Genomic DNA, 19,517 nt, shown 5'->3' with positions numbered 1-19,517 from the left:
TAATTTACACAGGCGCAAGATGTGGCTGTTTATTGCAATCCTGTTTTTGACACAAGCACCTGTGAACTCAGAAGATGCCACTAAGCAGAAAAAGGCTATAAATCCTGAGACTTTCATGAATGTTGTAAGTCCGAAGAACTTCGAATTTCCACTCTGAAAGTTTGCACATGTTTAGTTGGGGAAGAGAGGGATGGAGAGTATGCGTGTGGAGGGGGCTGGGGTCACCATGTGCACTGGTTTTGTTGAGCTGTGTGATATAACGTTGCGCCCATACCATCACTAACAAACCCTGGTCCCTGAAGGATTTGTCTTCCTCCCAGCAGCCTTAAGTGCAATTATCAGCAAGTTAGTTAGAGAAGGGGGTAATCCCGGCCTCAATTTGATCAGACATCTTCCTGGAGGGTAGAAAGTTGTGCATGGCTTCCCTCCTTCAGCTGCAGCAAGCTGCTTGGGGCCATGTCCAGGTGAGTCCGAACGTCTCTGAAGGTGGGTTTAGATGGGCCTTTTAGATCGCCAAGACATGGGCAATTAAATTGCTGAAATTAATCTCTTCTGCCAACCATGTGAGTTCAGCAGTGTGTAGGCAGTATCACGGCTGGATTTCACCGGTCTTAAGCTTCCCAATCTGTGGAGTTTTCAGCATAAATAAAGCTCAGGAAGAGCATCAGGAGCCCTGCAACAAATCCTATGGGGCTCGTCCTACTGCCCTTCCAGTCAGTCCAGCCTGGCAGGTTCGATATGCCCTGCCATCTTATCTGCCCCCCACATCAGCTCAGAGCATGACAGGACATGCCCTGCCACCAGTGTCAGCTGTCTGTAAATCTGTCTGGTCTCAAATTTCTGGAAACATTTCAAATGCATTTGCTGTTGCATGCTGCAGGGGAGCCCTGCTGCCGCCGGCTCCCTGCCTGCTCACAGGCAAGAGCCCATGTCTGGCTGTCTCCTCTCCCCTTGCGCACCTCACTGGGGCAAGCATAGGATTTGGACAGAGCACCCTCCCTCAAAGAAGTCCTCAGCTGATCCAGACACCCCAGGCAAAGCAGTATCCCAGCTGCCACAGCGCTTTAATTTTGCAAAGGCATCCCAGCAAATGGGGATGTGCTCTTCAGGTCAAATGAGCACCTCACCTTTGTAAATCTTTTCATCCAAATTTTCCTTTCCCCAGAGCCAAATAATCTGCCACAGAGGGTACCTGAGTGAAGAGTATGAAGTCCTGACGCATGACGGCTACTATGTCACCCTGAACAGAATTCCTCATGGAAGAGAAAATCCTAGGAACAGAGGTACAGTTCTATTTCACAAGGAAGCCAGGAAAAAAACCCAAAACCAAACACAAAAAAACCAAACCAAAACAAACAAACAAACAAAAAAACCCAAACAAAACCCCCACCTTAACATAACAAGGAAGTGAAGGGACAAACCTTACCAGGCCAGGGGAGTATTTGCTGTTAAAGCAAAAATACCAAAACCACAGTACTTCTCCAATTTACAGTCAAGGCTTTAGCAGCCAGCTTAGGAATGCACAGCAACCACCTTTCGTATCAAGCAGAGATTTGGTTTTAAAGCTTAGAGGGTGCAGGCATATCTTAAGAGAATTTCCAATTTAATTTTTCCCCATAAATTTGTGACTTTGAACAATCTCAGGGCAAGCCCATACATCTGAGTTTCACATGGTTGTTGCCAGTGGCCACGGGGTACTAAGCCTGTGGGGGATGAGCCCCTGGGGTCTGAGAGGCTTAGGAGGGACATCCACAGCTCTCCAGCATGAGACAATGAGGGCAACCACCACAAAACAACTATGATGAGGTTTTCTTCAGCAGCAGATGTCATTAAAATGCACATTGCATGTCCTCTAGCAGGGCAACACAGAGGCTTTATTGGCCTGAATTTGTGGTGAGCGAGTAGAGAAGTTCTGGTTCAGTGAAATGCGCTGTTTCTTTCACGTCCAGGGGACAAGCCAGTCGTATTTCTCCAGCACGGGTTACTTGGAGAAGGCAGCCACTGGGTGGAGAATCTGGCTAACAACAGCCTTGGCTTCATACTAGCAGACTCTGGCTATGATGTCTGGCTAGGAAACAGCCGGGGGACAAGATGGTCCCGGAGACACCAGCACCTTTCAGCTGACCAGGTTGAATTCTGGGATTTCAGGTGGGCTGGAGTGGATTACAAAAGCGCGGCAATCTTCCCTGCTTGCCACTAATCTCTAGGCAGAGGTGGGTGCCTCCAAGCAGGCAAGTCAGAACACCTAATTCCTGGGCACGGCCTCCCCCAGACCTCCCAGTGATGTGCCCAGGAAGGATGGAGGTACCTGTGCAGACCTGCCTGCTGACATGGTGCCACCACCTCCCTGCAGCTGCCTGGCCCTGTCAAGAGCGCAGGGCACTGTTGCCTGCGTGGAGACACCCATCCTGCAGAGACATTAGCCCTGTCCTGGGGCCTCTGCAGAGACTTCCCCAGCCAAGCCCCTCATCAAGGTGTCCACATCATTGTCACATCCCCTTTTGCCAGACTGTCCACAAAAACCCTGCCCACAAGAAAAACTTTGCAAGCTGCTACTGCCTCCCCAGACCTGATCTTCAGAGCAGTCCTGGATGTCCCAAGCTCATAAACATGCTTCCAGTAAGAAAAACCTAATAAAGTAGGTCCGCATTTCACCATAGCACACTAAAAGGCACATGGGCAGGAAGCGGTGCTCCATTGCCTTCTGGGAAAGAGCATCTCTAGGAGCAGAGCTGGTACTGTAATCCTGACGAGCCAGCTCTGGATCTGCAGAGCTGCTCTGTGCTGCACCTGAAATCACAGCTGGCCAGCCTCTGCACAGTTTCTTTACCACTAACCACGGTTATGGGAGAACTAAGCCCTGTCGGGCAAGGATGAGGCTATGGCAAGGGGGATGCTTTCGGACCCTGTGCAGTTTCACCCAGCACAGGGCTCTCCTAGATCATAGGCATTTTCTCCTGGAATATCAGCCAAAGATGTTAAGCCCTTCAGCAATGCAAGGCAGCTGAAATTCACAGGTAGGTTTGCTTTCCTGATGTTACCTTATAACCAACACAGCACTCCTCTATTGCAGCTTTCATGAAATGGCAATGTACGACCTCCCAGCCATGATTCAATTTGTTCTGCAGAAGACTGGGCAGAAGCAGATCTATTACGTTGGCCACTCCCAGGGCTGCACAATTGGTGCGTTAGAAGGGGTTGCGCATGGTGTTACCTGGACCACCTTGAAAACATTAGTTTTGGTGTTTATAAGTAGAAAGCAGAGAGGTCCCATCTTTGTGGGCTGCCAAGCAAGCATGCTAGGTAGGATGTCTCTTGTAATGAGAAGTCCCACAGCAGCCATGCTTTTCATATAAGACATCTGGAAGGACCAGCAAGCTCCTAGGGTAGTAGGAAAGCTCCTGGTGACCTCAGTGCTCCTTGCTGCAACTATAATTCAACCTAGAAAACTGAATCGCAGTGTTTCACATCAAAGCCAAAGGCATTTTGCACGGAGGTCACAGCTTCTGCTTTCTCATGAACTGTGTGCTTTCCTTTCACCAGCTGGGCCATCAGGGGTATGAGAAAACCTCTGCGATGGTGATACCCTTTAGCAGTGGTTGATGGAAGATGACAGTACTGTTCCTTTCACCTGGCGAATGGGACAGGACTTCCCATCAGTAGTAATCACTGAAGTGCCACATCAGCCACTTCTAACCATAGGAATAAAGACATTGTCTCCTTTTGGACATCTCTAGCGCTAATGTTAAACAGACAGGTGGGAAGAGATCCTAGCTTTCTAATTAGAGATAATGCCTGCTAAACAGATCTGGGCTGTGGGTCCAAGCAAACCCTCGGATTAAGCGCCTGAAAAAAGTTCAACCAAGTCTCAGCTTGTTTTTCTGTTTTCTCAGCATTCATTGCATTTTCATCCATGCCAGAACTGGCTCAGAAAATCAAAATGTTTTTTGCCCTGGCTCCAGTAGTGACACTCAAGCATGCTAAAAGTCCCATCATGAAAATATCCTTCCTCCTGGACAGGCGGTTCAAGATGCTTCAGGTAGGGCATTACTCCATGCTCCCCTCTCCCGAACACCAGCGCTAGAAAAGGGATTGTGCCTAGGCAGTCTCCACGGTTATCCAGTGCAGAAGAAAACAGTTTAATTCCTACTGATTTATAAACACAGACACGATTCAGGTGCAAATCAGTCCTGCATGGTCACTTTGTGGAGTGCATGCCTGCCTTCCCTCCACAGGACCTTCAGGTGTTGAAACTGGTCTTCCTATGGGGGCACTTGTTGAACCCTCAGGCAGACCACCTGGGCAAGAGCAGCTTTACTGTGTTGATTTTAACAACAGTGAAAAACTAATCCAGTACCTGGGGGAGGTGGAGGAAGGGAAGAGAGTCCCAAATATTGATTTCCCTGGAGTGCACTCAGTCAGCATTGCCTCCTGCAGGGAGCTGTACACATCTCAGTGGGACAGGAGGGCAAAGAAGCAGCAGGTTTGATTCCTGTGGGCACTCTGTGCTGCACGTCCCCTCACTGCCCAGCTGGTGGGACAATCCACAGGGACACCGGCTGGCAGTGGGTCAGGGGAGACAGTCCGAGGGCTAGGCTGCAGGAAGGGAAACACACGAAATCAACCTTGCCCTTTGCTTCTGCAGCTTCTGCTAGGCAGAACGGACGCTTCACTGCGGATAAGGAAGCTGTGGAGGTTTCTCCCCCAGCTGTGCAGGCACCCGCTACTGCACAAGCCCTGTGCCAACCTCTTCTTTCTGCTGGGAGGCTACAATGAGAAGAACCTCAACATGGTGGGTGCGCTGCCCCACATGGGGGTAAGGGAGCCAGAGCCCCAGGGTGCACCTTTTGGGAGCACCCAGCAGCACCCGCTGGCTCTGCCAACCCCTCTGCCTGCTGCCTGCCCCTTCTCTGCCAAACACCCTGCCCAGCTGGCTATGGCCGCTCGTCCCCAGTGCTCACGGGCAAGCAGATGCTGCAATGGCAACATGTGTCCCTCTGCCAGATCCTTCTCTCACTGCTTATCTTCCCCAGACAGGGAAAGTCCCCAGGGTCTGGTAAGTGAATGTCAGTGGCCAGGTGGCACTTGATAGCATCTCTGAGTAAGGGTTGTCTGTCACCAAGACCAGCTGTACCTCCCACCAGCATCCCTGGGGTGCAGCCCCTGCTCCTACCCACCCTACATAAAGTCTGCTGAAGCAGCATCTGGGTGATCACAGGTAGTCACCAAGGTCTTGAGTACAGTCCCTGAGCACACTCCCAGAGCCCAGATGAAGTATCTCCGGAAGCTAGGGGTACCTCATCCTTCGTCACCTTTCTTCTCCAGGAGCTGTCTCAAAGCAATTGATTTTTAATGAAAATTGTACTCCTGAAACTGACCCAACTCTCTAGACAGCGTGACCCAGCAGTGGCTGTTTTGGGAAATGCATCATCTGGCAGCTGCTGTCCTCACTCCTATCCATTGGAAAGCTGTAACGGTTTGAATATGTTTCCTTGCAGACGCGGCTGGATGTGTACACATCCCACTATCCGGACGGGACATCTGTCAAAACCTTGATGCATTGGGGCCAGGTAGGCTCCCTGAAACACAGATGCTTCACCCCTGGGTTGGTCCCTTCACTGAGTCTGGTGTGTCCAGGGCAGATGTGAGACTTTCGGGCTCTCAGGCCTTAGCAGCTTGTGAGAAAGTAAAAGCCAGAAATTAGTGTACAGAAGAGGCACTGGATGCAGGATGAGCTGCAGGGGTGTGTGCCCTGGGCTGTGCCAGACTGGGAGGCCACAGCTGGATGTTCAGACCAGTTTGGGGACCCCAGGGATCCCCAAAGCAGAGTGATCCCGGGGACACCATGGTGATGGTAGGTGGAAGTGAGGGCATATGAGGAGAGGCTGGGTGAGCTGGGCTTGCTCACCTGGAGATGAGGCAATGAAGGGGGATCCAATGGCAACTCCTTGCCAAACTGGAGGCACCAGGGCCAGACTCTGCCAGTCTGAGCAACCTCCTGCAGCTGCAGCATTGGCCCTGCTGGTAACAGGGTCAGGCTGGAGATCCCTACCCTGCTGCCTCCTTGCAGAGCCAAATTATAGGTAATGAGGAAAGAAAAAAGATCTTTTTAATCAATGCAACTATCGTGCAGCTATCTGAGCTTTCACCCCCAGTATAGAAGCAACTCCTAAAATAACTGGGCTCATGATGCCTCTATACTCTGAGCCCAGAGTGTCATGAGCAGGTAAGGATGCTCTGGTTGTTGAAGGAAAACTTGCCAACGTGAAGTCCTGCAGCAGCATCCTGCACACACAGGTGGTGGTGAGCAGGTTTTCAGAGGCAGGAGCGTTGCAAAGGGGCAGCCAAGGAGTCACATGCAACACCTTGGTTTGTCAACTCATAGCTAGGGACAGGCACGGAGCTGGAGATCAGAGTATCACCCTGTTAAAAGAGGTGGAAAGTCTGGCTTTGTGGAGATGCCACCTCCTCCTGCAATGTCACATGCGAGCACCCTGTCATGATGTGGTCCTTTGAGGAGGCCAGGAGATGCCAGACCCTCATAGTGGCACTTGCTGGGCTCTCACCACAGATCTGTCCTCTCCTCCCAGGTGATAAAATCGGGACAATTCAAAGCCTTTGACTATGGCAGCAAAAACCCAGCCATATACCACCAGGTAGGAAGCTGCAGCAGCAGTGCTGGCAGCTGGAGATGCCAAGGGACTGTCCTGGGTGGTGTGGGGATGGGGTGGCTTGCAGGTGTTGACCACAATGGCAATTCCTCAGAGTCTCCTGTGTCCCTCCAGGAGACACCTCCCCTCTACCGGGTGGAGGAGATGCCTGTGCCCACCGCCGTGTGGTCAGGGGGAGAAGACTGGACAGCTGACTGGAGGGATGTCCTCCTGCTGCTTCCCCGCATCACCCACATTGTCACCTACAGCCACATCCCTGACTGGAACCACTGGGACTTCATCTGGGGCTTGGACGCCCCTGGGCGCCTCTATAGCAGCATCCTGGAGCTGATGGAGGGGTCCCAGTAGAGCAGCAGCTCCCTAGGGAGATGCCTGGCCCCTCTCCCTCAGCCACGACAGTGCAAGGAGGCGGTGGGACATCCCCTGCTGTCCCCTTCTTCCTGCTGGCCTGACACACTTGTGGTGATGGTGCTTCCCACGCATCCCTTAGTCATCAGGGTTTGTCCTCCTTGCTTGAGAGCTCCTCAAGGACCAGTAGCACTTTGCAGGCAGGGCAGCGTGGGGATCAGCCAAGGTGCTGGGGCAGGCAGGAGCCACTGGCAAGGCAGCCCCCCTGGGAGGGCCCCAGGGGGATCGTGAAACTGCATCCTGGGCTGTGTGAGGGGGATGCTGTGACCCCGCTGTGACCCCCTGGTGACTGCCCAGTGGGTCAGGGATCAGAGCACCCAACCCACAAGGAGATGGGAGAGAGCTGGGCATGTTGGGTCTGGCCGTGGGGAGGCAAGGGTGTTTGAGAGCAGCCCCTGATCGCAGCACAGGAGTGATGGAGGGGAAGGAATTGATGAGGCCAAACCCTTCTGGGCGGCAACAGGCAATGCAACAAGGGGCTCCAGCCCCAGATTGCAACTCAGGGCGGTTCAGGCTGGATATGGGGAACCCTTCTTCCCCCAGACAGATCCCCAGGGAGGTGGAGGGTCTCCATCTGGAGGGGTTCAGGGCTCAACTGGGCCAAGCCAGGCACTTGCCTGCACTGTTTGGTCCTGGGGCTGAGTAGCCAGACGTTCCTGGGGATGGCTGCAACACCGACATGCCAGGAATGCTCGTCTTCCATCCCTGGGAGCCACGACCTCAAATGCTCCGGGGCCAGGATGCAGGGCCACCGTCCCCCTACAAAGCTGCTGCCAGGCTGGTCCCCCGTGGTGGTGCACAGCCCCTGCTCCATGGTCCCACCCTGCTGCTTGTTGGAAAACTGGAGGCGGGGAAAATCCCTCCATAATAAAAGCTCAAAGGTGATTTTAGGAGCGGGGATTCCGGAAGCCTGTACCACAGCTCTCCCCTGCCTCTTCCTTGCACGCAAACACTTTCCGGGGGAGCTGCCCGTGCCCGGGGCCAGCCGGGAGCACCCCGGCACCCACCCACGCCCCACCACCGCCGGGGTGGGCAGCAGGCGGGGGCACCCCCTGGGCAGCACCGGCGCAGGAACGACGGCTGGAAAGAACCACCGGGCAGCCTCGGGGACGGAGAGCTTTATTCCTGTCCAGGGCGGCTCGGCCATCACCGGCCACGCGGGAGCGCCGGGGCCGGCGGCCCTGGAGGGCAGCTGCCTGCGTGACCGCTGCCCGCACCCGCAGCGCTCCCCGCTGCCGCCGGGCTGCGCACGGCCAGCGCAGCGCGCTCCCGGCCCGCTGTCGGCACCCCGAGACCCCCCGGCCGCGGCCCCAGGCGGCTCACGGGGGACGAGGGGGGTGAGGTGGTCCCGGGGCTGCCCCACACCCCAGCAAGGGCCCCCCCACCTGCGAAGCCAGCCGGCTGTTGGCCCCACTCCCTGAAGACATCGCCCGCCGCGAGAAGAGACCCCGCCGGGGATCGCCCCCCGCTCCCGCTCCTGCCGAGTCGCGGCGGGGCTGAGCCGGGGCGGAGCCGGGGCGGGGCGGAGCCGGGGCGGGGCCGGGGCGGGGCTGAGCCGGGGCGGGGCGAGCCGGGGCCGGGCGCCATGGAGGGCGGCGGGCGGCGGGTGGTGGCGGTGGGCGCGGGGCTGGCGGGGCTGGGGGCGGCGCAGCGGCTCCGCGGGCACGGCTCCCTCCGCCTGCTGGAGGCAGCGCCCCGCGCCGGGGGCCGCGTCTGCACCCGCCCCTTCGGTACGGGGGAGGCCCGGGGGGCGGCACCGGGGGCCAGGGCCGGGCAAGGGGGGTGGCACCGGCATGGGGACGGGTCTGGCTCGGGGAGAAGGGGACGCTGCACCGGGGAACGGATCCGGTCTCAGGGGTGGCTTTACCAGGGCAGGGCCGGGGATGGAGGAACTGCACCTGACCCCCCGCTGTGGGGCCGGTCCTGAGCGGGATGGACTCGGGGCTGAGGGTGTCCGATGGCACAGGGGCGACTGGGGCAGCGGAGGGGCTGCTGGCTGCAGCTGTTTAGGGGGCCACATGGGGCTGAGGGTCCTGCTGATACCCGGGGGGTCCTGCCATATGTATGCCTTGGGGTGACACCCACCCACCCCCTTCCTACAGCACTGGGGCTGGTGGAGATGGGGGCGCAGTGGATCCACGGCCCCTCACCAGGGAACCCCGTCTTCCGCCTGGCCACCCACTATGGCCTGCTGGGCCCAGAGGCTGCCCGGGAGGAGAACCAGCAGGCAGAGGTGGGGGGCCACCCCCCACTTCCCTCCATCACCTACTGCAGCTTGGGGAGGGCGCTGAGCCCCCAGGTGGTAAGTGAAGCCCATGACCTATTCGACACCCTCCTGGCCTCCGCCCGCGCTTTCTGGGAGACCAAGGAGCCACCAGTGCCCAGTGTGGGACAGTACCTGCGGGAGGAGATTGCCCGGAGAGTCCCCACATGGGGGGGCGGTGAGGAGGATGCCCAGCAGCTCCGGCTGGCAGTTCTTGCCACCTGCCTCAAGCTGGAGTGTTGCATCAGTGGGACCCACAGCATGGACCTGGTGGCCCTGGAGCCCTTTGGGGAGTATGTCTCCCTGCCCGGCCTGGACTGCACCTTCCCAGGGTAAGCATGGGGCTCTGGAGGGCGATGCAGAAGAGCATTTCAGGGGGCACCCCGTCCCCAATGGCACCTCTTCCTGCAGCGGCTACAGCAGTTTGCCCAATTGCATGCTCTCAGCACTGCCGGAGGGCACTGTCCTACTCAACAAGGCTGTGAGGACCATCCGGTGGCAAGGGTCCTTCCGCGAGGAAGGGGATGATGCCAGGGATTTCCCTGTTCGGGTGGAGTGTGAGGATGGAGACAGTTTCCTTGCTGACCACGTTATTGTCACTGTCCCGCTAGGTGAGTTCACCAACAACCTTTCCTTGCCCTGCCTGTCCCCTCCAACCAGCTGACATTGTTGGAGAAGGGCAGATGGAGGGCAAGGACTTGCCCAAACTTCTTCCCAGCCTCACCTCTCCCACCGTGGGGAGAGGGGAGGCTGGGAAGAGGGTTGGGGAGAGGAAAGTATCTCAGACCCAGTTTAGGAGCCAAATAAACAAAGCTGCCCCATCTTCTGCCTGCAGGTTTTCTCAAGGAACACCACCAGGACTTCTTCCAGCCTCCCCTGCCTGAGTGGAAAGCAGAAGCCATTCGCCACCTGGGTTTTGGCGTCAACAACAAGATCTTACTGGAGTTTGAGCAGCCTTTCTGGGAACCCCAGCAGCAGTTTATTGAATTGGTGTGGGAGGATGAGTCACCCCTTGAGAAGCCCAGCACTGACCTGGAGGCCAGCTGGTTCAAGAAGCTCACTGGATTTGTGGTCCTCCAGCCACCGGAGCAGTACGTGATGGGGAGCATCAGCAAAGGGGCATCGTGGCTGGGAGGTTTGGGCATCTTCTGGGCAAAGTGAAGAAGCATCTTAGTCCTGCCTGGAGCTTCCAAGACCTTCTCTAGGTCGCTGGTGGTCCGTGATGCAGTAGTGCTCCAAGGGCAGGGAGGGCACGGTTCCTGGTGAGCAGCAGGAGGGCAATAGGCAGTTCTTGGCCTCGTCTTTCCTCCCCAGGCATGGGCACGTCCTTTGCGGTTTCATTGCGGGGAAGGAGTCTGAGCACATGGAGACACTGAGTGATGCAGAGGTTCTCAGCACCATGACACGCGTCCTCCGCACACTAACAGGTACTATCGCCTCCTCTGCCCTCATCACCCCAACCCCCCTGGGGAAACATGCACCCAGATTTCTGGATCCCCCACCCAAAACATGCACCTGCAGGGAATCCACACCTGCCCGCTCCCAGGAGTGTGCTCAGGTCCCAGTGGTACAGCGCTCCCTACACCCGGGGCTCCTACAGCTACGTGGCCGTTGGCAGCTCAGGGGATGACATCGATGTGCTGGCTCAGCCTCTGCCCGAGGACCCTGAGGACCCCAGGGTAATTGCTTTAAGCCTGGGGGATGCAGTGACTGTGGGGGAAACGGGACCTCCCAGGTTTGGGCACAGACAGACCCAGGTGGGAACAGGGCACCCCAGGCCTTGAGGAGCACAGGGAGGTGGCATTCCTCACTCCCACTCTATTCGGGGGTCACCAACCAACCCTGCTTGGCTCTTCCCACTGAGATCCATGGGGATGGGGGGGTACCCCATTTCCATAAAATCTGGGGACACATAGCTCCTTCCAGCCATTTTCCAACACCCTCGTGCCATGGGGTGGGTCAGTAAGGAAGGGAAGGTGCCCATTCCTCGGTCCCGACATGGCAGCAGAGCGGGTCATGCATCGATGGGGTGCCAAAGGGCAGGGAGATGGGGCTGGTTTAGTACAACCCAGTGTCCCCGCTGGGCTGGGGGGAGGTGGCAGGCCCCCAGTGCTCACCTCCCACCCTGCCACAGCCTCTGCAACTCCTCTTCGCCGGCGAAGCCACCCACCGCACCTTCTACTCCACCACCCACGGGGCCCTGCTGTCGGGCTGGCGAGAGGCCGAGCGGCTCAACCAATTCTTCGAGGCACCCAGCCCCACTCCTCGGCTCTGAGGCAGGAAAATAAAACCCGTGTTTCGCGGGCCGCTGCCGGCCAGCCTCCTTTATTGAGAAACCTCCCCGGCGGTGGGATGCAGAGCCTTCTCTCTCAGCGCGGGGGGGGATGGATGCGGCTCCTCGGCTCGGGTCAGAGGCTGCGGCGTTAGTACCAGTTGGTGCTGGAGATCAGGAAGCGGGTGTCATCCAGCGGGGCCTGCGTCGGGCCTGGCTCCGGGGCGGGCTGAGGAGCTGGGGGCGGCTGGGGGGTCGGTTGGGGACCAGGCCCCGCGGCACCGGGGGTGCTAGGCCCCGCGGCACGGGGGGTGCCGGGCCCCGCGGGGGGCGCGGGGGCGCGCCCCCCGCGGGGCCCGGCACCCCCCGTGCCGCCAGGACCCACCGTCGGCCCCCTCGTAGGCTCCGCCATGGCGCTGAGGAGGCCGCACCCCTCAGCGTCGCGTATCCGGCTCCCCCGCGCGTCGCGCTGGATGTGACGCAGCCGAAGGGGCGCTGCCGCCATGAGAGGATGGGCGGTAGCGCTGCGGGCGGCCGCATCCGTGTCGGTGCCCGGCAAGTTCAGGGAGCGTTTCGATTTCGGCGGCCGCGATGTGGCCTCTTGGTTCCCAGGGCACATGGCGAAAGGTGAGGGGTGGGAGTGGGGCGGGCTGGCCCTCCCCCTGCCGCCGCGCTCACCCGGCGCTGTGTTGCAGGCCTGCGGAAGATGCGGGCCTCGCTGCGGCAGGCCGACTGCCTCATCGAGGTGCACGACGCTCGCATATCCTCCAGTACGGCTTCTCACCCCCCGCCCCGGGTGTCCCCCGGGGCAGCAGGACCCCGCCCCCTGCACCGGTGTGTCTGTCACTTCACCCACGCCTCCGTGCCCCAGCTGTCCTGTCTCCCACCAGGCCTGTCCCGTACCCCTTTCCAGCTCCACACCGGCCCCCCCAACTCCCCGATACCCTGCCCCACCCCCCATTGGTCCGCCCAGTACCTGCTCCCATGCCAGCACACCGTCACTTTCCTTAGTGGCAATTACCTCCCACTGTCGGGCCGTAACCCCATGCTGCATGAGGCGCTGGGCATCCGCCCGCACATCCTAGTGCTGAACAAGATGGACCTGGCTGATCCCCACCGGCAGCCGGTGAGCACCGGGACACGGCGGGCGGGCTGGCTGGCTGGCTGGGGGTCCGTGGGTTGCTGCGGGCAGGTGCCAGCAGTGCCTCTGCCTGTCCCCTTCAGACAGTCTTGGAGTACCTGAAGCAGCAGGGATGCTCACACGTTGTCTTCACTGACTGCCAGCACGATAGCAACGTCAAGAAGGTAATGGGCCAGTAGCCCTGCTCCTTGCTGCCAGCAGCTGAGGGCCATGCGCTGATATCCCAGCCCCATGCAGAGGCCTCAGTGCCCCACTGTGAGGTGGTGGCACTGGTGTCCAGACCAGTCTTCACTTCCAGCTTACCCAAGGCGCCCCATCTTTTGCTTTTGCCCTCATTTTGTGCATCCTCCTGGCACGGTGTCCTCTGAGCGAGTGGCTGCTACCAACTTGGGCGCAGAGCCACAGTTACAGCCCTTCTCCGTGTTTCTCTGCAGATTGTTCCCCTGGTTGCCAAGCTGGTGAGCAACAACCCACGCTACCACAGGGCCGAGGTGAGATGCAGCAGTGAGAGTGACAGTGCATGAACAAGGAGTCAGGGTGGCCATCTGCAGGTCACCCCCTCTCCAGCTGAAGGGACGAGGCTGCTCACACACATACCCAAAGCGCTGGCAAAGACTGGGTTGTTTTAGTGGTGCAGCTGACCGTTGCCCCTGGGGTGGGTGGCCGGCCAATAACTAGCTGCTTTCTGCCTGTATCGTCCTCACTTCCAGAGCACTGAGTACAGCATCCTGGTGATCGGCGTGCCTAACGTGGGCAAGTCCTCACTCATCAACTCCCTGCGGAGGCTGCACCTCAAAAAGGGTATTTCTCCATGGTGCCTGGGCTTAGGAATGAGCCAGTGGCACAGCTGTGAAGCACATGGCAGGGCACAGTGTTGCTTGCGTCTCTGACTGTGTCTCTCCTTTCCCCAAAGGAAAAGCCACTGCAGTCGGTGGCGAGCCAGGCATCACCAAGGCAGTACTGACCAGAATCCAGGTACCGTCCCTGCAGCACAGCCTTCTGGGTAGGTGCTGGCCTCTGCATCCCTGCGTCCTCTTGCAGGAGTTCTGGGAAACCTGGAGGCACGCAGAGCTGATCTGAAAGGGTTGCTCAGGTCCCCTTTCCAGCCAGACCTTGTAACAAAAGAGCTCAACACCTGGCTCCTTAGCTGTGTCAAGGGAGCCGAGCATCCTAATCACCCTGCCTCCCCCCATCCCAGGTCTGCGAGAAGCCCTTGATGTACCTGGTGGACACGCCTGGTGTGCTGCCTCCAAAGCTGGGGGATGTGGAGACGGGCATGAAGCTGGCGCTGTGTGGTGAGGTGGAGGCTGTGGCCAGGGGAACTCCCTAAACGTGGCTTCAAGCCCTGGCTGGGTCTGGTGCCCAGGGCTGGGGCGGCAGTCTGCTGGCTCAGTCTTCCCAGGCTGGTGCAAGCTGCCACAGGTGGCATGTGGACGGCAGGAGGGGTGGCTGGGGCTTGAAACAGGGCTTTGGGGACCTGGGGCTTGACCCTTTTTTCCAGGAGCCATCCGTGACCACCTGGTGGGGGAGGACATCATGGCTGACTACCTCCTGTACACCCTGAACAAGTGGCAGCAGTTTGGGTGAGCTGGCAGGGAACCGGAGACAGCCCCAGGCTGTGTCCACTGCCTGTGGTTCCAAGTGGGTGGTGGAGAGGCGATCCCTGGGGAACTGGGAGGGGAGAGGTGATGCTGGCAGGGTGTAAGCCACCTCCTTCGGTAGGTACGTGCAGCGCTACGGGCTGGCCGAGGCCTGCGACAACATCGAGCTTGTGCTGAGGCGTGTGGCCCTTGCCCAGGGCAGGACGCAGAAGGTGAAAGTGCTGACGGGCACGGGTGAGCGCTCTGGGAGACCTCTGCTGCCTGGGGTGCGGGAGGCAAGGCTTTTGGGGATCCTGCAGCGGCTCCAGGCTCTGCTGACGCCTCCTGCATCCACTGCCCCCATCTCCAGGCAATGTCAACATGACGACGCTCAACTACTCAGCAGCTGCCTATGAGTTCCTGCGGGATTTCCGGGCAGGACACCTGGGCAGGGTGACGCTGGACTGAGACTTGTCCCATGGGGGAGAGGCAGTTGCATGGGCTGAGGACACCCTGTCGTGGAGCTCCGGGATGTGATTAAAGTGGCTTTGCAGGGGCAGTCCCCAGTTTTGGACCCCAGGCTCCTGCAGGGGAGGGCAGAAGGGCAGGATCCCCGTGGTGTGTGGTGAGGGTGCGCTGTGGTGGCTGCCCTGCGGTGTCACCACACAGGGTGATGCTCTCCTTGGGGAGTGCGGCACCCACCCAGGAGGGGCAGGGCTGCTGCCTCCAGTGGGGACAAATCCCCTGCCTGGGGAGCCATTTTCTCGCTGCAGTCTGGGCCCTGTCTGGGACCTCCATCCTGAGACAACGCCTTCGTGAGCAGGGTGCCGGGGTGGCAGCTGGCCACGCCAGGGTCCCCATCCTGAGCCCCTTGCCCCGCATCCAGCCACACCTGCTTTCTGCCCATTTTTATTGCCACCTCCTCGTCCTCCAGACGCTGAGACCCACGTACAGAAGAGCGGTGCGAACGGGGTGCCCGAGCCGGCGGGGTTGGGGGTTGGGGGTGCAGGTGGTGGAGGGACTTCCCGCGGGGTCCTGCCCCACTGGCGGTGGGTGACCGGGTGAGATCGGGCGCTGGGTGGGTGCAGCCCTGGGAGCCACTGCTAGCCCAGGGGGGCGGGCTGGGCCCCGGGGGGCGGCCGGTCCTCACGGCATCGGTAGCTGCACCGGGCACGGTCAGGTCCCCCGAAACCTTCAGCGGCGGAGGACGGCGGCCAGGGGGCAGAGCCAGGGCACGGCCCAGCCCGGCGGGTCCCGGGCCGGGGCGGCGGAGGTCCAGGCGCCGGCGGCGCCCGTCCAGTTGCCGTCGCGGTACTCGACGCCGTCGCCTGACTCCAGCTCGCCGGCCAGCCGGGCCCGGCGCAGGGCCGCCCCCGCCGCCACGCCGGCCGCCGCTCCAGCCGCCGCCGCCCCCGCCACCCGCAGGGCCGCCCCGGCCGAGCCGTAGCGGGGCGGCGCCGCCCTCACCCGGCCGCGGGCGGCCCCCCGGGCCCCGCCGCGGGCGGCCCCCCGGGCTCCGCCGCGCCCGCCCTTGCCGGCCGCCGTGTCGCAGAAGGCGGCGGCCAGCAGCATCACCGCCCAGCAGGCCGCCGCGCCGCGCCGCATCCCGCCGCACCTGGGCAGAGGGAGAGCCCCGGCGCTCAGCCGCGGGTGCGCACGCGTGTGCCCCGCGCGGACGCGTGCGGGAGGGGCGGGCGGCGGTTCGCCCCCTGCGCGAGACGCGGGCACACGCGCAGGCTGCGGGCGCGTGCCTGGCTGGCACACGCGTGTCACGCCACAGCCCGCGGGTGGCATAAATGCGCTCTCGCCCCCACGCGGAAAAGGCGTGCCCTCGCGCGTGCGTGCACACTCAGCCATGCACACTGGACGCGCGCTTGTGCACGCGCCTGCACGAGCTGCATGCACCTCCGCGCCCCGGCGTGCGCCCGCACCCGGCGGCAGCCCTGGGCACCCCCGCGCAGGGCTCGCACACGCGCACGCCGTGACTCACGCGCGGCCCCTGCGAGCCTCTGGGGCACGCTCGCACGGCTTGCGCGCGGCCCGCTCCCCGCGGCTGCCCTGGGCGCGCCGGCACGGCTGCACGTTGCTCACGCGCTCAGGCACGCTCCGGGGCACGCCGCGCACACACCGCGCACACACGCGGCCCGCGTGTGTCGTGTCCGTGTCCGTGTCCGTCCCTTCCCCCGCCCCCCCGGCACCACCCCCCGCCGGCACCGTGCACGCCGCCCCCGCCCGCGGGGCTCACCCGGCCCGGGGCTGCCGCTGGCTCGCTCCGCTCCGCTCCTCCCCGGCCGCGCTCCCGCCGCCGCGCGCTCAATGCCGCCGCGCCCCCCCTCCGCCGCCACTCCACGCGCGGGGGTGGGGGCGCGTGCTCGGGGCCGCGCGGCGGCAGGGTGCGCGCGCGGAGGGAGCGGGGCACGGCGCCCACGCCGGGCCGCCCGTGGCGGTGCGTGCAGCCGCGGGAAGCGGCGGAGGAAGCGCCCCCCCCACCCCCAGCGGTCCCGCCCCGCGGCGCCGCTAAACGCTCCCAGCCCAGCCTGGGCCCCACTCGCGTCCCGCGGCGCGGGGACGCGGGCAGGACGGCAGCGCCGCCGCCACCAGGCCTGATGGGCGCGGGCCCGGGAGCCCCGCCCCCGTGGCCTGCTCCGGCCACGGGGCCGTAGGTCCCACGGCCGCGGCCCGGCCCCCGAGCAGCGCACCAGGGGCGGGGCGCGGAGGCACGGCCTCGACCAATGGGGCTGGCGCGCTGCGGGGCGGGGCCGTTTCGGCCAATGGGCCCTGGGCGGGGCGGAGCGACAGCGGGCGGAGGGGCGGGGCGGGGCCGCTGCTCCGCGCTCCGCCATGGCCGGCTCGCTGCGCGCGCTCCTCGGCCCCGCCGCCACCGCCGCCGCCGCTGCCGCGCGCCGCCGCGCGCTGGTCCCGTCGCCGCCCCGCCCCTTCCTCGGGGCGCGGGCCTGCAGCGCCGGTGAGGGGGGCACCGGGGCGGGCACGGGGGGCGCCTGGCGGTGGGGAGCAGGCGCCATGCACCGGGGCGTCAACACCGGGCACCGGGTCTCGGCGCCCTGCGTGGGGCCTGGCACCGGGTCCCTGCGGTCACGTACGGGCTGTGGCACCACGTACCAGGGTCCTAGCATCGCGCATCGGGCCACGTACGGTCCCAGCACCGTGCATCCTGCCAGCACCTTGCAACGGGGTGCCTGCAGCGTGCACCGGGGCCCCCAGCACGGCACACCGGCTCGGCGTGCGCTGGTCGCTGGGCTGCACCTGCCGGGGCCAGGATCGCAGCGGGAACGCCCCGCGGGGCCGAGCCCCCAGGCCCCGAGGTGACGGCGGGCTGGCTGCCAGGCCCCGCTGGCACGCACCCGCCGCCTTGAAGGTCGCCTTAAAATAGCGCGGGGTCGCGGCAGCGCCCGGGGCCTTGCCGCACCGGGGCGGGCGGGCGATTCTCACCCGGCTGCAGGCAACCAGCTGCCTAACGGGACGGTGCCCGGGGCGGCGGCAGGGGCCCTGTTCCAGTACCTGGCGGTGCAGAAGACGGGAGCACGGCAGAGCGTGGGCCTGATCCGGCTGAACCGGCCGCAGGCGCTGAATGCCCTCTGCGAGGGGCTGATGGAGGAGCTGCGGCGGGCGCTGGACACGCTGGAGAGCGACCCACAGGTGGGGGCCATTGTCATCACCGGCAGCGAGAAAGCCTTCGCAGGTAGGGCAGGGTGCCTCGCCCCTCTGTGGATTTTAGGGGGTGGAGGGTGTTCGGTGTCCCACCCTGTTGCCTTTCGTAGCTGGCGCAGACATCAAGGAGATGCAGAATAAAACCTTCCAGCAGTGCTACAGCGGTGGCTTCCTCGCTGGCTGGGACAAGGTCTCCACTGTCCGCAAGCCCATCATCGCCGCCGTCAATGGCTATGCCGTGAGTCCCCTCCCACTCTCCCTGCACCTCCCGGCTCAGCCCCAGCACCCCCTGACCCCCCTCTTCCTCCCCTGTCCCAGCTGGGTGGCGGGTGCGAGCTGGCCATGATGTGCGACATCATCTATGCTGGGGAGAAGGCGCAGTTCGGGCAACCCGAAATCCTTCTGGGCACCATCCCAGGTGAGCAGGGGGCACCCACCAAGTAGGGTCCATCCCGGCCAGAGCAGAGACAGCGGGGACACCCGGGTATCCCTCTCTGGACCTTTACCTTCCCTGAATGACTCCAGGTGCTGGAGGGACTCAGAGGCTGACCAGGGCAGTGGGGAAGTCGCTGGCAATGGAGATGGTTCTCACTGGGGACCGGATTTCAGCAGCAGAGGCAAAAGAGGCAGGTAGGGTGGTGGGCCAGCCCGGGCACTGTGGGGGTTTAGTGGGGAGCCATCCCCCCACCCCACCGCCTCCCACCATCCATCCTAGGTCTGGTCAGCAAAGTCTTCCCTGTGGATAAGCTGCTGGACGCGGCCATCGCCTGCGCCGAGAAGATCGCCAACAACTCCAAGCTGGTGGCTGCCATGGCAAAAGAGTCGGTCAATGCTGGTAGGGGCTGGGGGGCCAATGGGGAACCTTCCGGGGGGCTGCGGGGCCAGGCAGCGGGGTGTCCCCAACTTCTCCCTTGCTCTCAGCCTTTGAGACCACGCTGGCCGAGGGGACCAGGACAGAGAAGAGGCTTTTTTACGCCACCTTTGCCACCGTGAGTAGAGGCATGGCCCCGTTACATGGGGGGATAGCAGGGCTGCTGCAGCCCCCCCTCCCAACCTCACCTCTCCACTCATCACAGGACGACCGCAAGGAGGGGATGACAGCATTTGTGGAGAAGCGCAAGGCAAACTTCACTGACAGCTGAGCCCAGGGTGGTGCAGGTTACCACGGCTGCCTGCTGCTCATCAACCCCCTGTGTCACCCCACGGAGGGGTCTGGGACCTGGCAGCGAGCGATACGTGTGTGGGGTGAGACAACCAGCAGCACGGACCACCTTTGCCATCACTATTAAAAGGTTTTCCTGGCACTGACGGGAGATGGGATATCCTTGCTGTGGGGTCCCCCCTGAGCTGTGAAATGTTGGGGTTCACTCACACACACCACACACACCCTGTCACGTTGCTCACAGGTGCTGGACTGGGCAAGAGCAGCCTTGTGAACCAGTAGGTCCGTGTGTCCCGGGGGGAGGGGACAGGCTGTGGCATCTTCTTGGGCACAGCACCGGTGTGCTGAGTT

General features: G+C 62.0%; 6 protein-coding genes across 7 annotated transcripts in view; 4 read left to right on the top strand and 2 right to left on the bottom strand.

The window, feature by feature from the left end:
• LOC102054357 (lipase member M-like) overlaps positions 1 to 17,044 on the bottom strand; it is a 52,093-nt gene extending 35,049 nt beyond the window's left edge. The window contains exon 1 of the mRNA XM_055720007.1: positions 16,581 to 17,044. The gene's annotated coding sequence lies outside the window, so the exon portion shown is untranslated. The remainder of the gene's footprint in view (positions 1 to 16,580) is intronic.
• On the top strand, positions 20 to 8,036 carry LOC102049670 (lipase member M-like). The gene is made up of 9 exons (XM_005446253.4): positions 20 to 124; positions 1,166 to 1,283; positions 1,950 to 2,148; positions 3,074 to 3,183; positions 3,894 to 4,039; positions 4,646 to 4,792; positions 5,499 to 5,570; positions 6,591 to 6,656; positions 6,786 to 8,036. The coding sequence occupies exons 1-9, from the start codon at positions 20 to 22 to the stop codon at positions 7,017 to 7,019; spliced, it is 1,197 nt and encodes a 398-aa protein (XP_005446310.3). The 3' UTR covers positions 7,020 to 8,036.
• Positions 8,524 to 11,648, top strand: PAOX (polyamine oxidase). Its single transcript, XM_055720005.1, has 7 exons — positions 8,524 to 8,809; positions 9,182 to 9,674; positions 9,754 to 9,953; positions 10,178 to 10,433; positions 10,657 to 10,769; positions 10,864 to 11,021; positions 11,477 to 11,648. Exons 1-7 carry the CDS (start codon positions 8,665 to 8,667, stop codon positions 11,615 to 11,617), a joined length of 1,506 nt encoding a protein of 501 aa, XP_055575980.1. The 5' UTR covers positions 8,524 to 8,664; the 3' UTR covers positions 11,618 to 11,648.
• Positions 11,997 to 14,894, top strand: MTG1 (mitochondrial ribosome associated GTPase 1). Of its 2 annotated transcripts, none has more exons than XM_055720009.1 (11): positions 11,997 to 12,241; positions 12,310 to 12,374; positions 12,636 to 12,740; positions 12,839 to 12,919; positions 13,190 to 13,246; positions 13,466 to 13,556; positions 13,669 to 13,730; positions 13,954 to 14,050; positions 14,257 to 14,338; positions 14,478 to 14,568; positions 14,706 to 14,894. In XM_055720009.1, exons 1-11 carry the CDS (start codon positions 12,118 to 12,120, stop codon positions 14,718 to 14,720), a joined length of 870 nt encoding a protein of 289 aa, XP_055575984.1. In that variant the 5' UTR covers positions 11,997 to 12,117; the 3' UTR covers positions 14,721 to 14,894. The 2 variants fall into 2 exon arrangements, with proteins under 2 accessions (XP_055575984.1, XP_055575983.1); XM_055720008.1 differs by having other exon boundaries at positions 12,000 to 12,241; positions 14,478 to 14,590.
• Positions 15,229 to 16,497, bottom strand: SPRN (shadow of prion protein). Its single transcript, XM_055720013.1, has one exon. The coding sequence runs from the start codon at positions 16,190 to 16,192 to the stop codon at positions 15,530 to 15,532; it is 663 nt and encodes a 220-aa protein (XP_055575988.1). The 5' UTR covers positions 16,193 to 16,497; the 3' UTR covers positions 15,229 to 15,529.
• A 90-nt stretch (positions 17,045 to 17,134) lies between the features above and the next one.
• Positions 17,135 to 19,312, top strand: ECHS1 (enoyl-CoA hydratase, short chain 1). The gene is made up of 8 exons (XM_055720011.1): positions 17,135 to 17,300; positions 17,838 to 18,035; positions 18,115 to 18,242; positions 18,323 to 18,422; positions 18,530 to 18,634; positions 18,720 to 18,839; positions 18,926 to 18,993; positions 19,081 to 19,312. Exons 1-8 carry the CDS (start codon positions 17,177 to 17,179, stop codon positions 19,144 to 19,146), a joined length of 909 nt encoding a protein of 302 aa, XP_055575986.1. The 5' UTR covers positions 17,135 to 17,176; the 3' UTR covers positions 19,147 to 19,312.
• The last annotated feature ends 205 nt before the right edge of the window (positions 19,313 to 19,517 follow it).

The sequence above is a fragment of the Falco cherrug genome, chromosome 9, assembly GCF_023634085.1.
Source record: "Falco cherrug isolate bFalChe1 chromosome 9, bFalChe1.pri, whole genome shotgun sequence".
NCBI classification, from domain to species: domain Eukaryota; kingdom Metazoa; phylum Chordata; class Aves; order Falconiformes; family Falconidae; genus Falco; species Falco cherrug.
This window is presented reverse-complemented; position numbering and strand designations above follow the sequence as displayed.